Here is a 23914-nt window from a genome sequence, read left to right on the forward strand (position 1 = left end):
AGGATTATTTCGCATTATGGTTAAATTTACTGCTGGTCTTTCCTCTTCGGGTAGTAATTATTCCAAAGACATTGAGTAAACATTGGGTTATGGCCAAACGTCCACTTTGTTCTCAGATCCAGTGATGAACTTCTGAAATTGCATTTGCAATATTGACAGTCCGAGTCTATTTAAGCATCACTCAATCACCTTCAGATATCATCTGAGTCAATGCAACACAAACACGTGTGACTTTGGTGCAGCACTTTAGCTTTGTTTAAAATACAAAAAGTAATTTGTGGATGAATTGTAATTTTTACAGATTTATTTCAACAAACACTGTTGGGTACCAAGCACGGCTTCATTCTGTAAGGAGGAAATGAAAAGTTTTCAATTTGACTTGGTTTTCTAAGTGTCATTGTGACATTAAAGCCTTAAGAATTGGAAATGGGAACAAAATGCAGCTCTTTACCTTCCTGACGGCGTTAAATGTTAAGGTTATTTTGCCAGCTTTATCTCAGAAACGTAGATTAATAATCTCTCGTTTAAGATCTAAAACAGTCAGAGCTGCGCTAGAGAAGATGGATTCGATTGCTTCATTGATCCGTCCGGATCACATTTACAGCTTCCTGCGTTCTTCTTGTGATTGGATCACGCCGGACTCTTATCAGCAGTAAATGACAACATTAACCGTTAACATGTGTTGGAATGAGCTGCCAATCACAGGACAATTGATAGTTCTTGTTTCAGGCTCCAGCCCATAATCATAATGTTGTCACCTACAGCTGTGACCAAATTATCTGCGACTGAAAACATGCGGCGCTGCTGTTCTGCTGTTTAAAATCCACAGAAACCCCACACTGCTCTTGACTTCAGAGCATCAGGTTATGTTTCATTAATGTGGTTTAGGATTTTGGCACAAATCAGGCAAAAGAGGGAGGCAACACATCACCAGTCTCCTGAATAAATGGATTTCTAAATTTGTAATTGGCTTTCCATTTTTACCTTTGGCTGTCCAAAGATATCAAAATTACTTACCACTTTATTTAAATATATATATATATTTATATATATATTAATAGTAATATTAATAGTAATATTAAAAATTTAAAAAAAAGCTCTGTTGGAGATCAGTTGCTCAGGTGATACTTTAGACCATTTTTCACACAATATGTCTTCAAATTCTCACAGTTCTGTGGGTTCCTTCTATGACCTTTGACCTTCAGTTCTATGTTCTGTAGAATTCAGATCAAGTGATTAGCTGGATCGTAGTACCAGCTTTAGTTCTCTTTCTGTGAAACCATGTCAGAGTTTTGTTGGGTTTGCCTTGCTGAAACATTCGGTATGTTTAATCTAAATTGTCATGGCGGCAGCAGATTCAGCCGTTCATCCTTTATCGTCCACCAGAACCGAATTGTCCACACCTCCAAACTTCACAGCTGGTAAGCTGGTTTTTTTGCGGTGCTATACAGATCCTTTGACTGCCAAATGTGCTGCGATTTAAGACCTTTAAAAGAGTTTATTTTTTATAGTTAAGTCTATATCACCTACATGTTTCCCACCACAAATCCTCTAAAACTTGATTTTTTTTTTTTTTTTTCTTCAATGGTGGAGTCTTGTGTGGTCATTACACATAACTTATTTTATGGATATCAGTCGTTTGGATTTGGTACGTTTGAACTGGACTGGTGAGAATTTGATGACCTTTCACCTTTAGAAACCTTACAGAGAAAACTGGTGATGCGTTCAATACGTTCCCCTTTTCAGCTCCATAATAAAAAGCTTTGGTGGGAGAAATCAACTTCATAGCCAAGCTCCTGAAATGCCACCTGCAATAGAAACATAATTTGAACATAATTTTGTATCTACATGTAAATATTTTCTGCTCTTTCGGAGCAACATAAGCAGGAATACGCAGCCTGAGAGCTGGGCTTCCATACGACTGTTTCCTGTCCTATGAAATGAGCAACACGCCATCTGTCATTCTAATGTATGTGGAATAAAAACAAAAACTCCATCACACTCCCACAACCTTTGTTTGCAAGCTCTCTGCATGTTTTTTCAGCCCTGCATTAACAACACACACACTAACATCAGCGCCGCAAGTTGGAACTCATTAAAGTTTAACATTCCAGTCCAGGACGATCATTATTAGAAAAAAATCTACATTTAGAGTAATTGCTTTGTTTGTGGAAACTCTGTGTTTGAAACATGCTTGTCTGCTTTATGAACTGACCAAAATAGTACCTGTAAGAAATGGAAAAAAATTAAAATGATAATAGCAAGTATGTTGCGATAAGAATCGGACGTAAAACTCCCAGCGGAAATCTTTTGTCCTGATGTGGCTTTTAAAACTCCAAATCTGGAAGTTTGACTTGACCTAAATGCTGCGTTTAGGTCAAAGGTCACGCTTTGGTTTCTTATAATTCTCTATTACGCGTTTGTGGTTGGATTTGACTGAATTGTTCCCATGTCCACAACATAAATCCATCCTGACTCCCTTACTGCTGGTGAACTTTGGACCCCGTTTTTTCCTGCTTCCTTACTTTGAACACATCCCAGAAATTAATTCCTTATTTTTTTTTTTGGGTTGTGATCTCATAGAGGCAGCTACAGAAATGAGTCTGCAGAGAAACCTTGCTACATTTATTTTTTGTCAGATTCATGCCATGTCAGTTCCTGTTTTTTTAAGGGAGAAAACATTTAACAAATCATCTCTGTGAGTCAGAGGAATTCGGGAAAACAATCCTGCGAATTTTACGAGCGTTTTCTGCAGAAGATGGGTCTTTAAATTTCTCAGTAGACATGTTGAAGTTCAGCACTTTTGGACTCCATCATTTTCAGGTCCTTCCAGCGATGCCTTGCTGCGTCCAAATCCAAACTTTGTTGGACTAATTTACAATTTTCTGCGTAATTTCTCAGAAGCCTTCCCCTGTGTTCAGTTCATTGCTTTTGTTGCAGCTTATTACAACTTGTTCCAAATTATTATGCAAATTGGATTTAAGTGTCGTAAAGATTAAATTCTTTTTGTGCTATTAAATTTATAGATGGTATTTTGTGTCAGGGCTCTTTGAATCAATATAATTCATTTCAGAGAGCTGGTTGATTAGTTTGTTGAGATTCAAGAAGAAACTTTCCACAAACTCACAAGTTCAGTAGATGCAAGAATTGTGCAGGTGATGCCAAAGAAGAGGTTAACATGTAGCTCAGTCTGTTAAGATGTGTTTGATTGAAATACAACCGTTTGCACTTCTTTATAATTTTGTAATTATACACATAATTATAATGTTTATAATAAAAAACATTTTATAATCCATTTTATAAATTAATTATAAATTTTTTATGGATTTTATAATCCATAAAATGTTTAGAAAATCTGCTGTGCATAATAATTTGGGACAGTGAATTTTGAGTTATTTTTGAAAAAAAAAAAAACTTTGTCATGGGGAGCTTTTTTCAACAAAGTTTGATTTATAGTTTAATAGTTCATGACTTGAAAATTGTACTGACCATCTTTTGCATTGACCATTTAAGAAAATCTGAGAAAATATCCCTTGAATAATTTGGAAAACTGTGTAAACCTGGTTTCCGCTGCAGCGGATTTATTAAGGCGTCGTTGGAAAACTCCCAGTTGGTTTTCGGTGATAAACGGCCTCTTGGAAGTTTTGATGTCTTTTTTTTCCCAGGTCTGGAACTTAATAAATATAAAAATAGAGTCTAAAAATATTTTTTCCCCTTGTGATCCATTCAGTGAAATGCTTCATGTCAAATATTTTAGAGGAATGGAAGAGGACAACAAACCTGCTAATTTCATTTCAGCGTATCTCGCAGTGATTTTAAAAAGCAAAGTGTGTCTGCATGTGCTTGTTTTCAGTTTTACGTATGTTGAATAGATCATGAGCCACGCTGCTCCTGAGTCTAATATCCTCTTTAACATGATTCACCAATTATTGACTGCAGTAATTAATCAAATATCCACCATGAAAAACAAATAAATGTATAAAAACTGCATAAGTTCTCCAAACTCTCACTTGGAACCGACTGACGACCCAGTGAGAACTTATCCTCCGGCCAGAATCATAACCACTTAAGATAGTTTATCACTAATCACGTTTATTTTTTCATTTTTGTTGGAATAAATGAGATTGAAAAGATGGGTGGACGGATTGGGGGACTTGTCTTCACTAATTCGCACGTCATAGTAGAGTTGGATATTCATCGTATCGTTTATCGTGATAAATTTAATTTTGATTCATTGTCGTCATTAGAAATTCCAATTAATGCTTGAAACCCCAAAAACTGTCCATATTGTTAAGAATATCAGCTTTAATATTTGTTTTTTTTCACTGTTCTTTCAATTAAAGCATCAATAAATATAAATACATTTGAATATCTGACTAAATGCAGTTACGATTTGCAGCCTAATGATATAAATCACGCTTCTTCTGGTGTCCTAAGGAAGTGTTTTTAAATGTGGTGATTTGGACATTTCTTTCACTTTCCAAACCAGGTTTTGCCATGTGATGGCGTGTTAATGCAATATGACTTTGTGATTAATTTCTCAGTGAGGCCCTGATACTCCGTTGTATTACCATCAACATCGTCTTATTCCCGTCTCACTTCTGCTGTGTTTGTCCTAAACAGGACATTGAGGAGTTGATGAAAACCGACAGGCCCGACTGGCAGAGCGTCATGCAGTACGTCTCCCAGATCTACAAATACTTTGAGACCTGACGCATCAGGGAGGCGGACGGGACGATCAGGGCGACTCTTCTGTCCCGTCTCCGTGTGGGACACCCTCCTTCCAGACCGGCGCTGCTGTCCGCCGCCCAGCAGCTGCCCAACAAGTTTCTGAACTCACCTCTGCAATCAGAAGTGCGACCAAAAAAAAGGAGAGGCGCTGCAGTCGGCGAAACAGATTTCTCCCGAGAAGTGCGTTCACAGATGAACTGATCCAGAGTCACTCTGACATGTTGTAGCAGTTTTACAGCACAGCTGAGATTTTTATTTCTATTTTACAGTTTGAAAAAACAAAGAACTGTTGTTGATGTCTTCCATCGTCCTCTCCGTGCTGCCGACGCGTTTCTAAAAGGCAGCGTTAAAACCACTCTGCTCTGTTTACAAATCAAAAGCTCCCGACAGACTCAGTTTTGTTCTCTTTTTGTTACCACAACACGACTCCGGCGGGGCCACCCATCACACCGAGGAGCCGCTGCAGGCTTCTGTGGCGATATGACGACAACACGTCCACCTCTGCGATTAGATCAGCCCCTGACGCTGAGGAATAACTGACTGTTGCACTGCACAGGTTTTCACAGGTTTTCCACATTTCCCATCAAGAAAAAAAAAAGTGAAGCAAACTGTGTGCATCTGTATTAGGCTGCATGCCACATTGAAATATGGACGATGTTTTCCATGTAAAAGGAGGACGCTCCAGCTTTTGACACGCTACAATTTGCAGACGGTCGTTTTCTTTCTTTCTTTTTTTTATAAAGTTGTATTTATTTATTTACAAAAGTTGCTTATTGACTAAAAGACTAGAATATGTTCTCTGGTGATGAATAGGTCTCTATGGTAACTTTAGGTTAATAAAGGATTATCCTGAATTTATTTTTAATCCTCGTCGGTGTGTCTGCTCTCACTTGTCATGTTTTGCTTGTGGGTAAACGGTCCAGCCTCTGTGTTTGTGCTTTAATCAAACTGCCGTGATGCTCCGTGGGTGATAAACTGCTTTCCCACTGGGCCCATTGAAGCCCAGTGCCAGGACTGGAACAACACTGAGGTCAGTGGGAACACTCAGCAGGGCTGCCATCTTTGTTACAGTACACTGTTGTTACTGTAACACATTTCTGTGGCTGCAGGTTGATCCAAGTGGCGTCGTCCTCAACTGGAAAACGTGACTCTAACGGTTTTGATGGATACATTTCTGACCAATAGCATGAAAAAAAATCTGAATAAAAATGTTTTCTTCTTTTAAAAGGCCAGTGTCGTGAAAAATCAAATTCCATCAGATCAATCTGGAGTGTTTTTGATTCTTTCATGCGTGTTTGAGAAGTCCCTCAGTCTCTGGTGGCAACCACTCAGCTGCGTAAAAAGCCTCGCTGGACTTAGCTCCGCCTTCGAGGGGCGGCTCCTCACTGGAGCTGCAGTTTCTAAGCTTCCCGTTTCCACCTCACGGAGCAGTCCTCCCCTACCGCTCCCCCCAGCCAGCTCCTTCAGACTAGCCAGCAGCAATTAGCAAACACCTGGTGGAACTCCACAGCTGCTGAGCTCGTTATATGAGCTACTTCTCAATGCAAAGTTGATAAAAGCGCTGTCATCGGGTTAATAGAGGAGTGACTTCCTGAAGGTGGAGTGGGGCTTGTTGCAGATTCCTTGTAAGCCAGAAACTCCACAACTTTCTCCCCGACCTCACTTGGTCTTCCTGATGCCGTTTGTTTACTAATGTTTTCTAACAAACCTCTGAGGCCAAAACAGCTGGATTTCTATTGAGACTGAGCTCCACACAGACGGAGTCCCTTGACTAACTGGGTGCCATTCGTAAGAGTCAAATTCATATTCGCACCACACTTAATATTTTGCCTTGTAAGCAGTTATTTACTCAACGCCTCACAAATTAATAATTTTGTCTATCAAATAACGTTAAAATCTCAAAGTTAAAGGAGCATGAACTTGTTTGGGAGGCACAACATGCAAGTATTTCACGCTACAGCTCGATTCTGGAGGAAACAAAAAAATAAAAACATGACACAACACCTGTCAGGAGTTCATAGATGTTTATAACTGATTCGGTAAATAATTTAGTTTTGAACAGGATTGAAGTATAAAATCACACACAAGGAATGTAAGACAACTATTTTGTACCACATATATTAATAAAAACTGTTTTATTTGATTAAAATAAGATTTGTCAGGCTTTGACGGAGCCAAACTGTATTGGGCTTCTGGTCGCGTGGGTGCCGTCTCGCGCGCACACAGTTGAGCGATTATGTGTCGGGAACTCCACGTGGAAACTTGAAAACGCCGCTCCGCTTTAACCCACTCGTAATTACGCGCAGCGTGGCACCGGCGCTCTCAGGGGGAACTTTTTTAACCGCGTGTGTGTTGTGCGGGGCGTGGCTCCAGCGTGAAAGTGATTCCCCACCAACCCCCTCTCCTCTTTGCTTCCTCCTCTGCATGAAAACCGCTGTTTGAGGGAAATTGTGTGACACACCGTCGCCGACGTGCAGATGCCGCTCGGTCGCTCCTCTGCATGCGCGACGACGTCCAGAAGGTGAGTCGCGCAGACGACCAGGTGAAACAGACGGACGCTGAAGTTTCGTCAAGTTTGCGCAAAACCTTCTCCCCACTTCGCAGCAGATGGCACCTCCTGCAGCCACTTGTGGAGGACCGCCGGACTACAGCGCGCGGGCTTGCCGCCTCCTCTGGGACTAGACGCGTCGCGGATGACCGCCGCTGATGTGACCCACCTGCCCGGTTTCAGACCCGGACGCGCTCTGCTGAGATGGACGCGTCCTACATCGCCATCGAAGCGGTGATCGCCGTCCTCTCCATATGCGGCAACGTGCTGGTGTGCTGGGCCGTAGCCATCAACAGCACGCTGAAGAACGCCACCTACTACTTTCTGGTGTCCCTGGCCGTGGCGGACATCCTGGTCGGCTGCCTCGCCATCCCCTTCGCCATCATCATCAGCGTCGGCCTGTGCCTGAACTTTTACGGCTGCCTGTTCCTCGCCTGTTTCGTGCTGGTACTCACTCAGAGCTCCATCTTCAGCCTGCTGGCCATCGCGATCGACAGATATCTGGCGGTGAAGATCCCGCTGAGGTGAGTCCGCGCCTCGTGACCGCCTGGGGTTTTATTTTATCCTGGCAAACAGGAAAAGCTCATAACTCGGACTGAATTCCTGAACTCCCAGAGGTGGAATTATGGCTCTCTGCCCTGGGCGTCATCGCACCAGGGAGACAACATAACAGCTCGGAATAAAATTAAAAAAGCTCTCTCTTCATTTCTTTCTGATATTTGAGTTAGTGTTAATGGAGATTATAATAAAACATGGCATAATAATGAGGCAGATTTTTGCTTAATTTAAGGATTGCTTTGAATAGATTAGATCATCATTTCAAACTCTTCTAAAAATTATTTTACTTTACACCGAGCAGAGAGCCTTAAAAATAATTCCAGTTTTATAAAACCGTGGTTTTATTTTTTCAGGAAGGGTTTGATTTGTATTCATGAGCGGTTAAAATATGAATCAGACTGGGGCACCACTAATAAGATGACTAATAATATCCTATAAAACTGTTACAGAGGCAGATGGCATTTTTCATGCTTTGTAATGCAGAACAATTGCGATTTACTTTAAAGTATTTAAAGAGTTTTTACATTTTACATAGTTTATAAAATGACAGGTTTCATGTGTAGTACTAACATGTTTAAAGGAAATAAAGTGTGATAAAACATGACTAAGCACATATATCTATCACTGGGAGTAATATTGCATAACTAGAGATGCACCAATCAATCAGCCTGATCATTTTTAACTTTGATCTGTAACTGGAGTCCAATATTTTACAAGCACAAAGATGTGATGTGTTTATAAAAGGATTTTTAGTTTAATGATCAGATAAGTGATTAGGTCTGGTGTGTAAATTATTTTGCTTGCTGCAGTATGTTTTCACTTTATTAGCTTGTTGAGAAGAAAGTTATTACTTTTTTCAAAATGCATATTTGCTATTTTTCATCTGATCACCAATAATTAACGGCGACTAGATCTGCTGGGACGTTTCAAAGTAGACGCTGCTGGAGTCGTTTTCACTTATGGACGTTAAATCTCCTTCACTTCCATGTTTGCGTCCTGGAAGGAAACGATTCCCTATAAATCTTTATTTACTCCTCAGAGACGAACCAAACTCCCGTTTCTCCTTTAAGGTTGAGGCTGAAGGAGTGAAATGAGATTCAGCCTTAATCCCATCAAGCAGTGCTCTAATTAATCACGTAATGATGAGCTTTTATCTGCAGAGTTGGAGCTTCGGCTGTTTAATCATATATGCTAATAATGCAGGAGAAGCAGAAGCGTGCAGACCTTCACTCACGCCATCGTCATATGAGATGATTTTTGTCTTCAGAAAGACGCACAGATCAGAATCAGATCAGGGATCTGATGAATCCCCCATGTAGCTTAATGCCTCATATAAACTTGGAATGATAATTGCATTATTACACTCTGTTTAACCAGCCAGTCCTTTGAAATTCACCAGGTGCCAGGATGCACAAAGTCATCTTACTTCCTTACATACTTGACTGACATTTGATGATAAAGCAACAGAAATCCAACAGCTTGACATCTGAGGAATGATCGTCGATTTTTTTTCGATAACTTATTTTACATCACGTTTTTGTGACGCTAGGAAAAAGTTTCACTTTGGAAGCATTTAGGATTTGCATTTCAGCAATTTGATACATATTCTGTGAGTGAGTTAAATGCCAAACGTTTAATGGAGCATCAATTATTGTCGTTGCCAGTAATAGAAATTTGTCAATTTTCGCCTCGATCAGCATTGATAGATAAGTTGGATGCATAAAAACCAGCATACGTTTAGATCTAGTTGAGAAAATCCAGATGAAACGTACAGGAAACCTGCTTTTATGCGTAAACAGGGATCATCTTGCATCTCTGATTGCGAAATTAAAATCCAGGTTCAGCTGAATGTGTTTATTGACCAGCAGAGAACCCATTTAAGTTTCGAGTTTTTTATTTTTATATCTGAGCAAGAATTTAGATTGAGTTACAGACAAATAAGTATAAAAACGTCATTAAGAATTTAAAGGAAAGTTGTCTGTGACATCATAATGACATGAACAGGCTGTGATGTCACATACTGCTTTGTTGTGTAACATGGGGTATAAATAACTCCGCTTGGTAACATTCTGCCAGGTTCCACGGTATTTCAAGAAGAGTAGGCATCAAGAAACATGGAGTTATTGAGGAGAGACGTACAATTGTTAGTGGATGGACACGCCATATCTGCTATCAGTGAATACATCAATCAAACACATGAAGAAGACTGGCTGGATCGACAGTTTCTGGACTTGGATAAAGGTATCGAAGAGAGGACGAGATACCTTTTAAGTTATTTGCTGAATGTTTTCTCCGGTTTTGTCAGGGACGTTTCTGAGAACCTGAACTACGAGTATGGCGATATAAAAGTCATGTTCGGAGATCAGGTCTCTCAGGCCTTTGCCCGGGCGATGGGAGTCGACGAAGTCGTCCAGGGAGACTGTGCTCAGGTGCTTGACGTCCTTTTCCTGAAGCACGTAACATCTAGGTCTCCCATGGATGATGAAGACCCCTTGTCGATTCTGAGGCCGGGCTTAGGTCTCAGTTCTTTGGCGCGAGCTGTCATCAGTTTAGTCCATGAACTGGTGACAGCAAGGAGACGCGCCGAAGAACTGAGGGCGTCCCTAGAGGAACAGAGACAGGACACAGTGCGACTTTTTGTGAAGTCGTTGCTGTGTCTGGGCATCAGGGAGTCAAAGACACGGAGGTGTCTTGATTCCCTGATGGGAGGCACAGGAGCGCATAGTTCATCATATCTGCGCTGACATCAAGAGCCATCCGGTGGAAATCCAGGTGGACTGGGTCCCTGGGCTTGTGAAAAAGGTTTTCAGGGACCTCAGAGAAACCTTTGGATGTTCTGCCGGATGGGCTCTGGGCTTCATGGAGCACGAGATCGTCGACGACACAATTGTGTCGTCTCTTTTAACCCGGATTGAAAAGCACCAGAAGAAGAGGGGCGGTTTTTTCTCAAAACTTTTTCTGGTGCCAACATCTTCAAGAGGTATTTTATCAAATGAAATGCCTCTTGAAGATGTCAATCTCGGCTGTCGATCTCGGCTCCATGACGCCCCCCTGTGCCTCCGCCTCTCTGTTCCTCTATTGGTCCTGGTATCGAGTCCTCTCTTTGTGCCTCCGTCGGTCCCAACCCCCCAAAAGCCTCCAATAATTACCTTAATTATTTTCAGTCATATTTGATCACTTTAAATGTTACTTAAAAAGGGATGCATAGTTTGTACCACTGTTGCCTTGCAGTTTGATGGTACTGGGTTCAATTCTCGGCCAGGGGTCTTTCTGCATGGAGTTTGCATCATCTCCCTGTGCATGGTGGGTTCTCTCCGGGTACTCCGGCTTCCTCCCACAGAGTCCAAAAGTATGACTGTTAATTTAACTGTTAAGTGGGTTTTCTAAATTCTCCTTAGTGAGTGTGAGCTTGTGTCTCTGTTTCCTTGCGATGGACTGGTGACGTGTCCAGGGTGGCGTGCCCAGGGTGACCTGTCCAGGGTGACCCAGCCTCTGACTTGTTGACAGCTGAAGATAGGTACCAGCACACTTCCTGACCCCATACTAGGCTGTAAGAACATGGATGGATGGATTATTTTCAATCATATTCTATCAATTTGAATGTTACTTAAACAGAGTCAAACTGAATTGAGCAAGACACAAAGAAAAATCAGAAATCGGTATAAGTGCAGCAGGTTTTTCTTATTTATTCTCTGTTTTTTTTTTTTTTTAGCTTTAAGACACCGATTACTATAAAGGTGTGATAAAATAGATGGACCACGTTGGTCTAACTTGATCCTACGCTGTGATTTTCCGTAAAAGTTGCAGCATCAGGGATCTCTTGAGTCCAGGTAGAGATTTAACTTTAGGACGCAGCAGTGATTTCACTCGGAGCGCCGCTGAGCACGGTTCCTGAGCTCATCCTGTGTTTTCCGCTAATCCGTTTCCAACGCTGCGCCGCCCGAGGGCTCAGAGACCAAAACCCATTCCCGGCTGATTTCCAGGCTTTTCTGCTCCTCACCGTCGCCCGGCTGCTTTTTCCTCTGCGTTCTGTTGACGGACACAAAGAAAGAAGAATAAAAACACAAACTCTTAGAAAATCGTCGCAAAAAAAAGTTTCCCCCAAGCAGTAATTAACCCTGTTTTGATTTATGCTTTTTTTTGAGTCAGTTCTCTGTGACTCAACAGAATCGATTCCAACAAAATTAGTAGCAAATATGTTTTATTCTGATAAGCTAAAAGAACAATATTTAGCTATATTTAAAACCAGTAAGTGTCACATTTCTTTTCTTCTTTTTTTTGATAAAAAAGGCTGAATCTATTGAATCAAATTGTTTGCACTTATCAAAAACAAACAAAAAAATAAAACTGGGTTGAGCGATTAGAGAAAAAAGGCGAAGCCTCTGGATCGATACTTGCCACTGAGTGTCAGAGCTGATGGCAGAGGCCAGTGAGCTGTGTGTGTGTGTGTGTGTGTGTGTGTGTGTGTGTGTGTGTGTGTGTGTGCGTGTGCGTGTGTGTGTGTGTGTGTTCTCATGAAACAGAAACAGACAGATCGAGCTGCCAGCAGGGACAGCGTGGTGCTGCTTGATATTTCCATGAATTGAGGAGCAGCAGCTTTACGATCAGATGGGAAGCATCTGTCTGCAGGTGGTGTTGTTTTTGGGCCGTGTCAGCGAGTTGTGGGGGTCGTCCGTGCCGTGTCGGATCCGCTGTCATTTCCGTTTTGTTCGAAAACCCTGACAAGAAAGGACAGTCTGACACAAACTCGCGATGAAAGTTGCCTGCCACAGAGCGGGCGGCTTGTAAACTCCCCCATGTGTAACATCTATTTCTGACCCACAGAGGAAAACCTGAAGCTTGTCGCTTCCCCCCACGCAGAAAACACTGACTATTGTTTCTCCGAGAGCAGAAAAACACTCAGAGAAATGTTCTCATTCTGAAACGTTTTGCTTTGTGGGCACCGAGGAGTCCCGACAAGTTTGCTTTGTTTTTAATCGAACAATTTTTCTAATGCTTATTTTAGTAATCGATTAATTTTATTTTATTTTTTTAAATGGCACATTCTGCAGGTTTTTCATCTACCCGCTTAAGTTTTTTAAAAATATAAATTTTTAAATAAGGAAATGAACTTTTTATTGCCTAAAATGCAATAACATTGCATTCCTGAACTGGGTGAAGCTAAAGCTATTTTTCCTGAGTTTTGGCTAAAACATATTTACACTCAAAGGAGTTTTTACATTACATGTAAAATATTTTTGTTGACTTGCTCTGACAATGTTTTCTTTTCACCAAATAGCATTTTTTTTTCTGTGTAGCCAAGTTAACAATTAATCGATTACTTAATGAGTAAGTGATTAATTGTTTCGATAATGGGTTAATCGTGATTAATCCGATAAGTTGTTTCAACTCTTCAAATTTTTATATCAAAGATGAACAAATCATGATTTTAAAATCATGATTTTATTTGTTTGGGGAAAATATTTACAAAGCAACTTATTAGAAATAAACCGACTGAGCTGTTCAATCATAATTTGAATCTGATCAGTCTTTTGGTTTTAAAGAAGTTGAGCTTTTCTGACAACGTGACTGAAAGAGGTCAAATAAAAACACATCACTGCCAGATGTACAAAATATATCAAAACAGATGAAACAGCAGAGCATTTAGTAGAGCAACACAAAGGAAAATACCTGGAGATTTTTGCACATACTGAACTTGCTCATGCTTGTTCTGTCTCCGCCGCAGTAATCACTATCAAAACATAAAAGCAGCTCCAGGTCACACTACAACAATCTGGAACTTTTTGTGATACCGTGCTATGAAGATAACTATTGTTTTCTTTGACTCTAAACTCTGGGGTTTCTATGCAAGGTGTGAGAATCAAAAGGACCTTAAAATGTTCTTACAAACAGTCCAAGCTGAAAATGATGTGGACTGACCTGACAGCTGCAGTATGCAGCTTTTACAAGAATGTGTTTTTGTTTTTTGTTTTTTTGGCATATTGAAACTCTCACTACATCTTGACAGTATAATATGATGATCTGTGAAAAAAGTCAACTTCCTCCCAGTGCTATTATCGCCATCTGCATAAATGCTCTGCTCCCAAACAAAAACAACGGAGGCAGGAGAGTTTTAGTGTCTTCAGTCACACGTGTGTATGCGCTGCTTGCTGGGTCTGATTGTTTTCTTTATGGTTTTATTGGCTGTAATGGCCTGTATTTGAGAGTTGTCAGACAGGAAAGTAGGTAATGAGAGAGGGAGAAGACATGCGGCAAAGGTCACCAGGCTGGGATTCAAACCTTTGAAGTCCTGGGCTGTGCTTTGGCCTTGGTTATTTTTAACCAAGGAGTGTCTTTCTGCAGATGGCAGTAGGACCATAGCAAGAGGGTTAGAGATAGGGGTTAGAGGAGCTTGATTTTGGTTAGATGTTGCAAATGCTTGACAGCTCTGCTAAGAAAAAGAGGAAACAAAAGAAATCTGTAAGGAGGAAACTCTTGTTCATGGCTCAATAGTTACTCGACCCACAGAGACTCTACATGCAGAAAATAAGATCAGAGTGTATGTTGAGCCCAATGACACGTCCAGAGGCGCTAGTGTTGGAGTTTGGTCAGTTTGCAGGCCTGGAAACGCCACAATTCTGTCCCAGAAGTCGTGCAGCTGGCTTTTATGGAGGAGAGAGGCCAGACGTTTCAAGATAACCGAGCCACAACACACTCAGGGCTCCCCCACCTCCAGGCCTGCAGCTCTTACGTCTCAGACACATCCCCTCTGGCTGCTTCCTGAGATCAACTCACACACATCAGGTGACTCTTAAGAATTATTTGTACCCTCATCTGCGAGTCCCAGTCAGAGAAAATGAAACCTCGCTCTGCCCCAGGTGTCTGACTCAGACAAATATTGTGTCGCTGGGTCGTGTTTTTGCGGAGATGGAGTGTCTGTGTCGCAGCTTCGTAATGCGATGAGGCGGATTTAGAGTTGAAGAACGAGGTGAAACTCTGCTGGTGGCTGGACTTCAAAACAGCCAATCCCTATTTATGGATTTGTCACACGGACAATGATGGGCAAAGGTGCAGCTTCGGGATCCAGACCGTGCCGTGAGTCTGAGGACCAGCTGTGACATAAAGCAATGAGCTGCAGTGTGATGCGAAGCCTTGCAGTGCATGTAGCTCTGTGTTGGTGCAGAGAAGTGAGTGTTATTGTGGGTTTCTTGGTTTTGCTCTTACAGCAACAAATCTTTCATCTCACCGTGATGTTATGATTTTGTTAAACTTTGTTTTTTAATTTTTTTAAACCTTACATTTCTTGAGCATCTTGAAGGTGACGCCATTTCACAACTGAATGGTTGCAACGGGTGATTCAAGAATCAAGCCCAGAGGATCTTCACACGACATTCACCCGTTCACTCACACGTTCACATGCTGATGGTGGCAAGCTACTGGACAGTAGCCACAGCTGCCCTAGGGCAGTGAAGGCCACGCTCCAGATATGTTTTTGAAGAAGAAATAACATAATAACATGACGTTAATCAAAAAAAGTTAAAAATTAAAAAGTGTCCGTTAACCGTCACCTTTTGCATTTTTAATCACTTTCTTACGACATGAATGTCAGTTTTGCTTATCGTTGGATGAAAGTTTGTCTTCTCACTTGAGCTCTGAACTAGATTTCTGTTTAGGAGTCAGCTGATGTTGTAAACAAAGAGAAAACTGTGTGAAAACAGGCCGATCTGAGTCAGATGGAGGGGAATCCACCCGCCTGTCAAACCGAAGTTTGACGACGACCTGTGGGAGTTTCAGCCGTGCTGTAACTGTGACGTCGCATTATTGTGATGTTTTATAAATGTAAACTTTGACCTATGTTGAGTGGATTCTATGTGCCAGAGGTTGGAAAGGAGGAATAGTAGAGCAGTCTTTTTTTGTTTTGCTAAATTTTATCTTTATTTTCAATCCCAAAATAGAAATAAAATGAACAACAAACGAAAATATGCTGACCTGTCTATATTTAGGCTCTTTTGTCGTTTTAACTAGATAATGTGTCTTTGATTAAGATTAGTGCATCTAAAATAGAGCTAAATTCTTGGTTTGTTTGATCTCATCGCAGATGTTACACTTTGGTCAATTTCATGTAAAGACACAAACATTTTGAATCACTGTGGTGGAAAAATCTTAAAGGCAATAAATCAGTCAGCAGAGAAATCGAATCTGGAAGTGACTTGAGCCCGAGGCGATGAGGTCGACCCCCATCAGCGATGACATTTTCACCACTGAGGGCAAATTCCTCCAGCTTCAAAATTAATCCTCCATCAAAGTCATTAAACACCTATTTTAGATAACTACACATGGAGACTTAATCCAAATTAGTTGATCCTGGAAACTAACCAAGTTAACTACTACTGTCTAATTTGGATTAAGTCTCCATGCGTAGTTATTTAAAATAGGCAAGATAGTAACTGCTTATGATCTGTTCACAGAAAAATCATGTCAAAAATCTTGAAGCATCAATTTAGGTTTCCGTCTGTTGAGTCCCGACTAAAAACACATTCAGTTTCAGAGACTCACTCATTAGGCTTCTTCTACAAAAGGTTTAAAAAAAAAGAAAAAAGCTGATTATGTTTATTGCTGCTCTGAAACACAGATCCGCTGCAGGAGGCAAAGTGAAATAGTTCTGCTTCAAGCTCATCAAGGTGTTATGTCTTGAAAGCGGCAGATAAAATGAAACTTATTACATCACGATCTCTCAATAGTGAAGCAGCTTTTAGGTTTTTGCACCAGTTCGTTTGTGGAAACAATCTGAATGGAGTTGATATGATGGAGCAGTGACCTGCCCCACAGTTTGTGGGGCTTTTGCTGTGGACGCAGCTGGACTTTAAGGTGGATGTTGGGAGCGCTCAGGCTGCGGCACAGGTCGGTGGCCCCTGGGGGCGGAAGTGGAGTTTGGAAAAGGAAGCAGAACAAAGATAGATGCCGGCGGGCTGTCGTCATGCCAGGACTAATCCATTCAGCTGCTGGTTTGCTCGCTGTCTCCACGCACGAAAAGCAGAGTGTTCAGGAGATGGGCCCTCTGAGAAACGGATCCCATACTCGCCGTTGTTCTCAGTGATTAAAAGGAAGAAGGAGACAGCGACAAACAGCAGGATATTGTGGGTAATGAAGGATGAGCGCCTTGGTTTCCTCTGCTGGGCTGCTTTGGGTCGTGTGTTTTTATCATTCAGACCCCCTGGGGCATCCTGCCCGGGCCCCAGCAGGGGGTCACTGGACAGAGCCAGGGCTCATAAACTTATACTCATCAGAATTATAAAAAGGCAGGGGCAGAACGGGATAATGATGAAAAATAATTTCTGCTGTTATGGTAACCTGACTTTTGTTTTACAATCAAATTCCCCGTAAAACAGGAACAGTGGTTTTCCGTCACGAAGCCCAGATTAAATCCACGTTTCCATCACCGCAGCGCCACAGAATGAAACGATTGTTCATTTATCATCATATTATGCTTTTCTTCCATCCAGTTAATGCGGAGACCAAATCCAGGAAGTGCTGCCTGAGGTGTTACAAAACAAAGCCCTGTAAAAGGCCTTGGACTTTTCACATTATACATAGAAAAACTCAATTGACATTTTATCGACATTTTATGTGACAGACCAACACAAAGTGGGAGGAAACTGCAAAAAAAACAAAACAAATCTATTTTTATTTCTAGTGCAGATATCTCGGTACAGCCAACTTACAAACTTACAAAACTAACTTACAACTCACTTTTTTTTTTTTTGCAAGAGCTTGTTATAAGTAAATAGTTCCTCAATGTTGATTAAAAAAGTGCTAGAACCATTGGGAGATGCACAATCCACTTTTTTAAATTTTATTTCCAATACCAATACAGAAACCTGAGGTTTGGTATCGGCCAATACCGATCCGATACAGACATAAATGTAACAGATTAAAAAATGATTTGATAACGCTGCACCAAAACAGAACACTTAAATACACCAATGGCTTCACAAGCTTGGTCAAAGATATAAAAATAAAACAATTTGTTCAGTCAGTGCAATTAGGAGTATAAGAGCCTATGTAAGATAAATAACAAAGAAAGTGACAAAAGCAATAGGTTGGACAAAAATATAAAAAAAACTGCGTCAGATCTTTCAAATGGTTCAGGAAGTACAATTAGGGATTCTAAATATAATGTAAAATAAATAATAAAGTATGACAAAGAGCACAAAGCATAGAAATAGACTGATTAGATCTGCTCTTATGGATCGGGCACATTGTCACTAAAGGTTTTTTTCAATATCAGGACCGATACAGATGTAAATATCGGACCAGTCGAATCAGCGTCTCTACTCAAACTAGACGCGTTTCTGAAAACACGCCATCAATTTTTCATGAATATTAACTAATTATTGGGTTAAAACAAGCTTCTATATCTTGTTGGAAGGCTCTTGTCAGTTTGTTTTCTCTTAGTTCAAGTGTACTAAGATACTTCCAACAAAAAATAGACAGGAAAAGTTGTGGTTTTTCAGTGTCAAATCAATGAAATAGGCCTCGTCTGTGGTCTGCAGGCGTACGGCGGACTCAATGCCTGATCCTTTCAGAGCTCTCCTCTAAAGAAAAGCGTCGTGTTCTTCCCTATTCAGTGTGCAGACATACAACATGTGACACCTCCAGCTCAGACTGACCCGTTTGGAAGCGTGTCCCTGTCAGCGTCCTCGTGAGTCATCATGGCTGTGCCGCTGAATCACTTTGAGGAAAAGACACATTGGGCTCCCAGCGTGGTTCACGTGATCGGGACGGTCAAGACAGAACCCAAAATGATTCGCCCAGCTTCCCTACAAGCAGCCCTGATGTACAGCTGCTGCTCCGGGCTTCAGGTTTCAGCCAGGGAACGTTTTTATGAGAAACCGACTACAAGTTCCTGCTCATGTTTTGATGTCGGTTATCACTTTGAAACACCGGGGAGGATTTTAGCATAAATCAAAAAAAAGAACATGTAAAACACCTGCTGCCTGCTCACAGACCAAGACTTCAAAGAAGCAGGAGACTTGTTACTTTCATTTTAACTCTACAGAGGCACATAGAACATGGCTGCATGTAGATTCTGTCTGTGGAGAATAAATACTCTTCGATTCCATTAAGCTATTTATAGATTTTCTTTGTTTATTACGTATCCCCCTTTTTCTTGTTGTGAAGTGTTAGTAGGAATTGCATTTCAGCTGTAGCCATCTGTTTTGCTCAACCCTCTGATAGCGCAACCATTTAAATTTGTGAGCGACCTACACTTTGGTTTTCTGCTGCACTTTGAGTCTTTTTCTGTGGTAGATTTGCGGCTGAGCTGTAGAACATCGTCCAGTTTGTCCATTTTTGATTGTAGAAAGTCTGGTGTGTAGCTCTTGGTTGACTCAATGACTGTAGAGTCCCGGTTTTGTAGCTCCTGGTTTCCCATTTGTAGTCGGAACTCAGGAATTCTGAATTCCCAGTTGGGGAAATCAACTGGAACGTTCCCCGAAGTCAGAGTTCACTCGGAAAGTGGTAAGAGCAACGTGGCATTTCTTTATGGCAGTAACAGTGGAAAGCTGTGATGGAAACATATTCATTTCACAAGGCACTCATGTAAGAGTGCATCTAAAATCAATGTTTCGTTCAGCAACTCTGAACGAATTAAAAGTGGTGTTTGCTTAAGAAAACGATGTTGGTAAGAGGTAACAATGTCTACTTGGGTGTCACCAGGAATTCTGCTATCTTGACCAACTCCTTCAAACCAGGCCACACTTTTCTTGTGTTTTTGTAAAATCCTACATGCTGACGGAAGTTTTGACCTCAGGAGGAACGTCCTGGAAGAGTGAGAGCGATCCTCACTTCCTTTCCAACAAGCTTTTTCTCTGTGGAATTGTGGACCTCCAGATCCTCAGAAAGTGCTCCAAGACAGATCAGATACGGAGTTTTATTTATAGCAGAGCTCATATTTGTTCATGATTAGATAACCATGTTGTTTGATAAGCAGTACCTACAGACTAAACCTTGTTTTTCAGGCTGTTGCAGAATGTTTTCTGGCTTTTCCTCATAGTGTTTGTTAGGATCAGATTGGTAGACTATAACAAAGAGTGTTAGGGTCCATGTTGTTGCAACAGATCTCTATCTGTGCTTTCCTGGCTTGATAATCCAAAGCTGTAATGCACATAAACAACAGAAAATGAAGCCAAGAGCAAAATTCATTTGCATGATTTTGCATACAAAAATGAACAGTTAACAATCCTCTTGTTAACTGTCTCTTGGTATTGACTATTGTTGTCCTTGCAAAACAAAAAGAAAGTTTACATTTTTCCATAAAGCCTTCTCAAGGCTGGAAACCACCACACATGTTCAGACACATCGTCAAGCTGTTGGTGCGCATTTGCACCTTCAGCTCACTTTTTTCCACGTTCTTCGCAGATTCTCAGAAAAACAGACAGCGACCATCTCTGCTTCTGCCCCTGAACACGAAGCTGAATATTGATCAGGGAATGTATGATCTCATCGTGACTTTGACCTTTGAGATATTGTGAGTTATGGATAAAAATGTGTTTTGTGAGATCACTGTGACCTTTGTGAATAATACGAACCTGTGTCCCGTTTTCTCCAGGTACAAGGAGTTGATGACCGGGAAGACCGCCAGGAAGATAATCGCCATTTTATGGATCCTGTCCTTTGTCATCGGCCTCATTCCCTTCTTTGGGTGGAACTTGAAGAACTCGAGTTGGGAGAACAGCAGCTCGGTCAACAACACGAAATGCAAAGAGTGTTACTTTGAGAGCGTGGTGGACATGCAGTACATGGTGTACTTTAACTTCTTTGTGTGCGTGCTGGTGCCGCTGCTCATAATGCTGGGCATCTACGTGAAGATCTTCACCGTAGCCAGGAAGCAGCTGAGGCAGATTGAGCTCAAGTGTGTAGGCAACGGGGACAACCAGAACAAGAGTCTGTTGCAGAAGGAGATCCGGGCCGCTAAATCCCTCTCCATCATCGTGGGACTTTTCACCCTCTGCTGGCTGCCCGTCCACATCCTCAACTGCCTCACGCTGTTTTACGGCGATCTGAAGAAGCCTGTGTTTGTCATGTACGTGGCCATCATTCTGTCTCACGCCAACTCCGCGATCAACCCAATCATCTACGCTTACCGCATTCAGGACTTCCGGAGCACCTTCCGCAAAATCCTGGTGCGGCACTTCCTCTGCCAAAAGGAGGAGCTTTACCTCAGCTCCAAAGGCAGCAGGCACAACAGAGACCAGGTCACAGTGACCATTGACCCTCTGCTTTAGAGGCGGAGGACTCCATCGACATCAAGGCGTGTGGTTTCTAATGTTTACAGAACAATGTGAAGATGAACCGATGTCAATCCCACCTTGAATGTACTTTTATTTATCAATTGTATTGGGTTGGGATGGGGGTCTGTGAAGTGTTCAACTATAAGTCTTAAATAACTTTGGTTTGTTGTTGTTGAAGGAGTTTTGTTTAAATAGTTGAAGCTAACTGGATTTGTAGGACTGAAGATCCAAACTCAAGATGCTATTTATTGTTCTGAATTCACCCTGTTCCAATGACAAACACTCCTCTTTTTGTGCCCTGCTCTTTTTTATACTCTCGACATTCAGTGCCAGTGTTAAAATAATTTATTTATTACAAGACCTTGTCTTTGAGAATGTATTGATCAAACAAACGTGCGTGTGTGGGCTACCTCTGTACTTGTGGAGCTAAAGAAAGGTTCAGCGGTAGCCATCCTTACATGTGGGTATTCTGCAGCTCACAGATCTTTGCTTCATCTGTCTGCTGAGAGGAGGACACATTTTCTTCAGCCTGGATTTATTCATTTAATTTGGAAGGAAGCAGTTGCATATCGTTCATCAGTACACCATAGTTTTCTCAAGACAAGCTGACCTCATGGCTCCTTAAATAAGCACCAACTTTGTACAGGAGAGTGCTAAAAATGTCAAATAAAGGGACAGTATGGCCTTTTTTCAATGGTGAGTTTCTGCTTAAATTGCATCTAAAACATTTTCAAGACAAGTTTTATCTAAAATCAAAGATGTACATGAACATTTGATTTTCCATCTCCTTTAATTGCCCTTAAAATCTTCAAAGCCTAACTTGTCATTTATATTCAACCCAATGACCAAGCAGCAGGTGGTTAGTTACTGTAGTGAATGTTTTTGATTTTATTGCCCTAACCCAGAAGTAGCAAACTAAAATTAATGTGATTCTAAAACTTAACCAGGTCAAGGGTCAAACTCCATTAGTAGGATCTGAAAGATTAAGATATCCCAAAAAAGATATCTTTTTTTGTGACGTCTTCTGTCCAAATATTTCTAAATGTACATATACACCAATCTAAATGCAATGGGAAAAAATTGGAAACTCCTCAATTAATTACTTAATATTGCAAGTCTGCATTTTAAAGATGTTTTAAGATCTAAAATTGGGATTATTAATTATTTTTATCAGTTTAAGACTGTAAAAATGTTTGTTAAAGTTAGTGACTTACCTGCTGTTAATAACTTAATATCTTCAATTTTAAGGGAGGTTTCTTTCTGGATAATTAAGCTAACAGCTAACCTGGCAAAGACCAAGACAAAAAAAAAAACAGTCAAAAGCAACCAGTTGGTTGCTGCGGTGGTGAAGGTTTAACGAACAATGCATGAATGGAGGCCTTAGTCCTCAATGCAGAAACTTAAATAGCAGAGTAACTGTCCATAAATAATATTGGATGAAAAAAAAGTGATTATTTTATGCTAGAGTTGTTTTTAAACGATTAAAGTCTTGCTTTTGTCTCCAACAGACTAGCTGTTAGCTTTAGCCTATCAGATGAATTAATCTGGATTTATACTAAATTTAGGGAATGCAAAGATTGTTTTAAACCTCTTAAGAGAATCTCACTTTCAAAAATATATATTTTTTAAAACAGGATGAATAACTAATAAGAAACAAGTCACTTTTCTTTGTCTTGCATTTTACTGTAACCACTAAAAACCAAACTGTCACCTTTGCATCTGTTCCACAGGAAACGGCTAAGTGGTGGAAGTTGGTTTAGCTGCAAAACTCGCCTACAGTGATGTGCATTTCTTCAGACGTAAGCTCAGGACGTGGAAAAAGGATTGTAGCCTTTAAACTAATTTTGTGTCAACATTGGGCCTTGTTAGCTGCTTCACAATGACGTCATGCAAGATGAAGCCTCAAATCAGAGTCCTTTATGTAACTCCACATAGACCGGGTTCTGGTCACACTTCCCTTTAGTGGCTTGCATAAGACTTCCTAGCTGTCATTGCTTTGGGCATAAGAGTTGGGCTTACTTCAAACCTTCAACCACAGTCAGACTTAAAAACCACAGACAGAACAGACAAGCCATTTGATTTCAGAAAACAAACGATTTGAATCTTTAACTCAGCCGAGTAATGTTATGTGTGCCAACAAAAGCAGGTTAGTAAATCCAGATTCCAGTGAGGGAGATTGTGAAAAGTAAATATTTTTCAACACAGAGGCGTTATTATAATACAAAGAAAAGCTTTTAAGCTGCATAAGAAGGTCTTTTTGCAAAGTCATGCCATCTATGAACTACCAGAGGGCATTACGATCACATGACAGTCATTTATTCAAATGAACATTGCCCTGACATTTTAATTTCCTGTTTTGGTGTGCGTCACTGGTGTGAAATAAGTGCTCTGACGTGGAGTCCTCTGTCTATGCTGCTGCACTGTCTTTCTGCGTTTATGGATTTCCACCTCTGTCTGATTTCAAGGGCTAAAACACAGGAGAGTCGCAACGATTAGGGACATTCCAATGGAGACATCTATACTGTAACTGCACTGTAACGTTATCTTATCGTCTTTGTTGACTGATGTGTGACAATAAGTACTGTAGCTGTCTGGCTTTCTGCTTGATGTCAAACTGTTGCCTTGATTTTTTTATTTTTATTTTAAAAGGTAATGCGAACAATGGCAAGTTCAACATTCCTGCCTTTCATTCCCAAGTATCTGTGCGTCATCTTGTTACTAATCAGGAAAAATGCCTCCACTGTGGTCGAGCTGATGTCCAACGTTTTCCAGAGGGGAAAGTTCATTTGTTCAACATAAAACTACA

General features: G+C 40.9%; 2 protein-coding genes across 4 annotated transcripts in view; both read left to right on the top strand.

Annotated features, from left to right (window-relative positions):
• Positions 1-5596, top strand: part of specc1 (sperm antigen with calponin homology and coiled-coil domains 1) — an 81263-nt gene extending 75667 nt beyond the window's left edge. For all 3 annotated transcript variants that reach the window (XM_055043502.1, XM_055043503.1, XM_055043504.1), the window contains one exon: positions 4624-5596. In XM_055043502.1, coding sequence (XP_054899477.1) covers positions 4624-4713 — 90 coding nt within the window. In that variant the 3' untranslated portion in view covers positions 4714-5596. The remainder of the gene's footprint in view (positions 1-4623) is intronic.
• Positions 5597-7162: 1566 nt separating this feature from the next.
• adora2b (adenosine A2b receptor) lies at positions 7163-23910 on the top strand. Its single transcript, XM_055043505.1, is given in 3 exon segments — positions 7163-7451; positions 7454-7803; positions 20427-23910. Coding segments are annotated over 3 exon segments (1053 nt in total). The 5' UTR covers positions 7163-7424; the 3' UTR covers positions 21103-23910.
• Positions 23911-23914: the final 4 nt, after the last annotated feature.

This window comes from Poeciliopsis prolifica, unplaced genomic scaffold (genome assembly GCF_027474105.1).
Source record: "Poeciliopsis prolifica strain line A6 unplaced genomic scaffold, Auburn_PproV2 SCAFFOLD019, whole genome shotgun sequence".
NCBI lineage: Eukaryota > Metazoa > Chordata > Actinopteri > Cyprinodontiformes > Poeciliidae > Poeciliopsis > Poeciliopsis prolifica.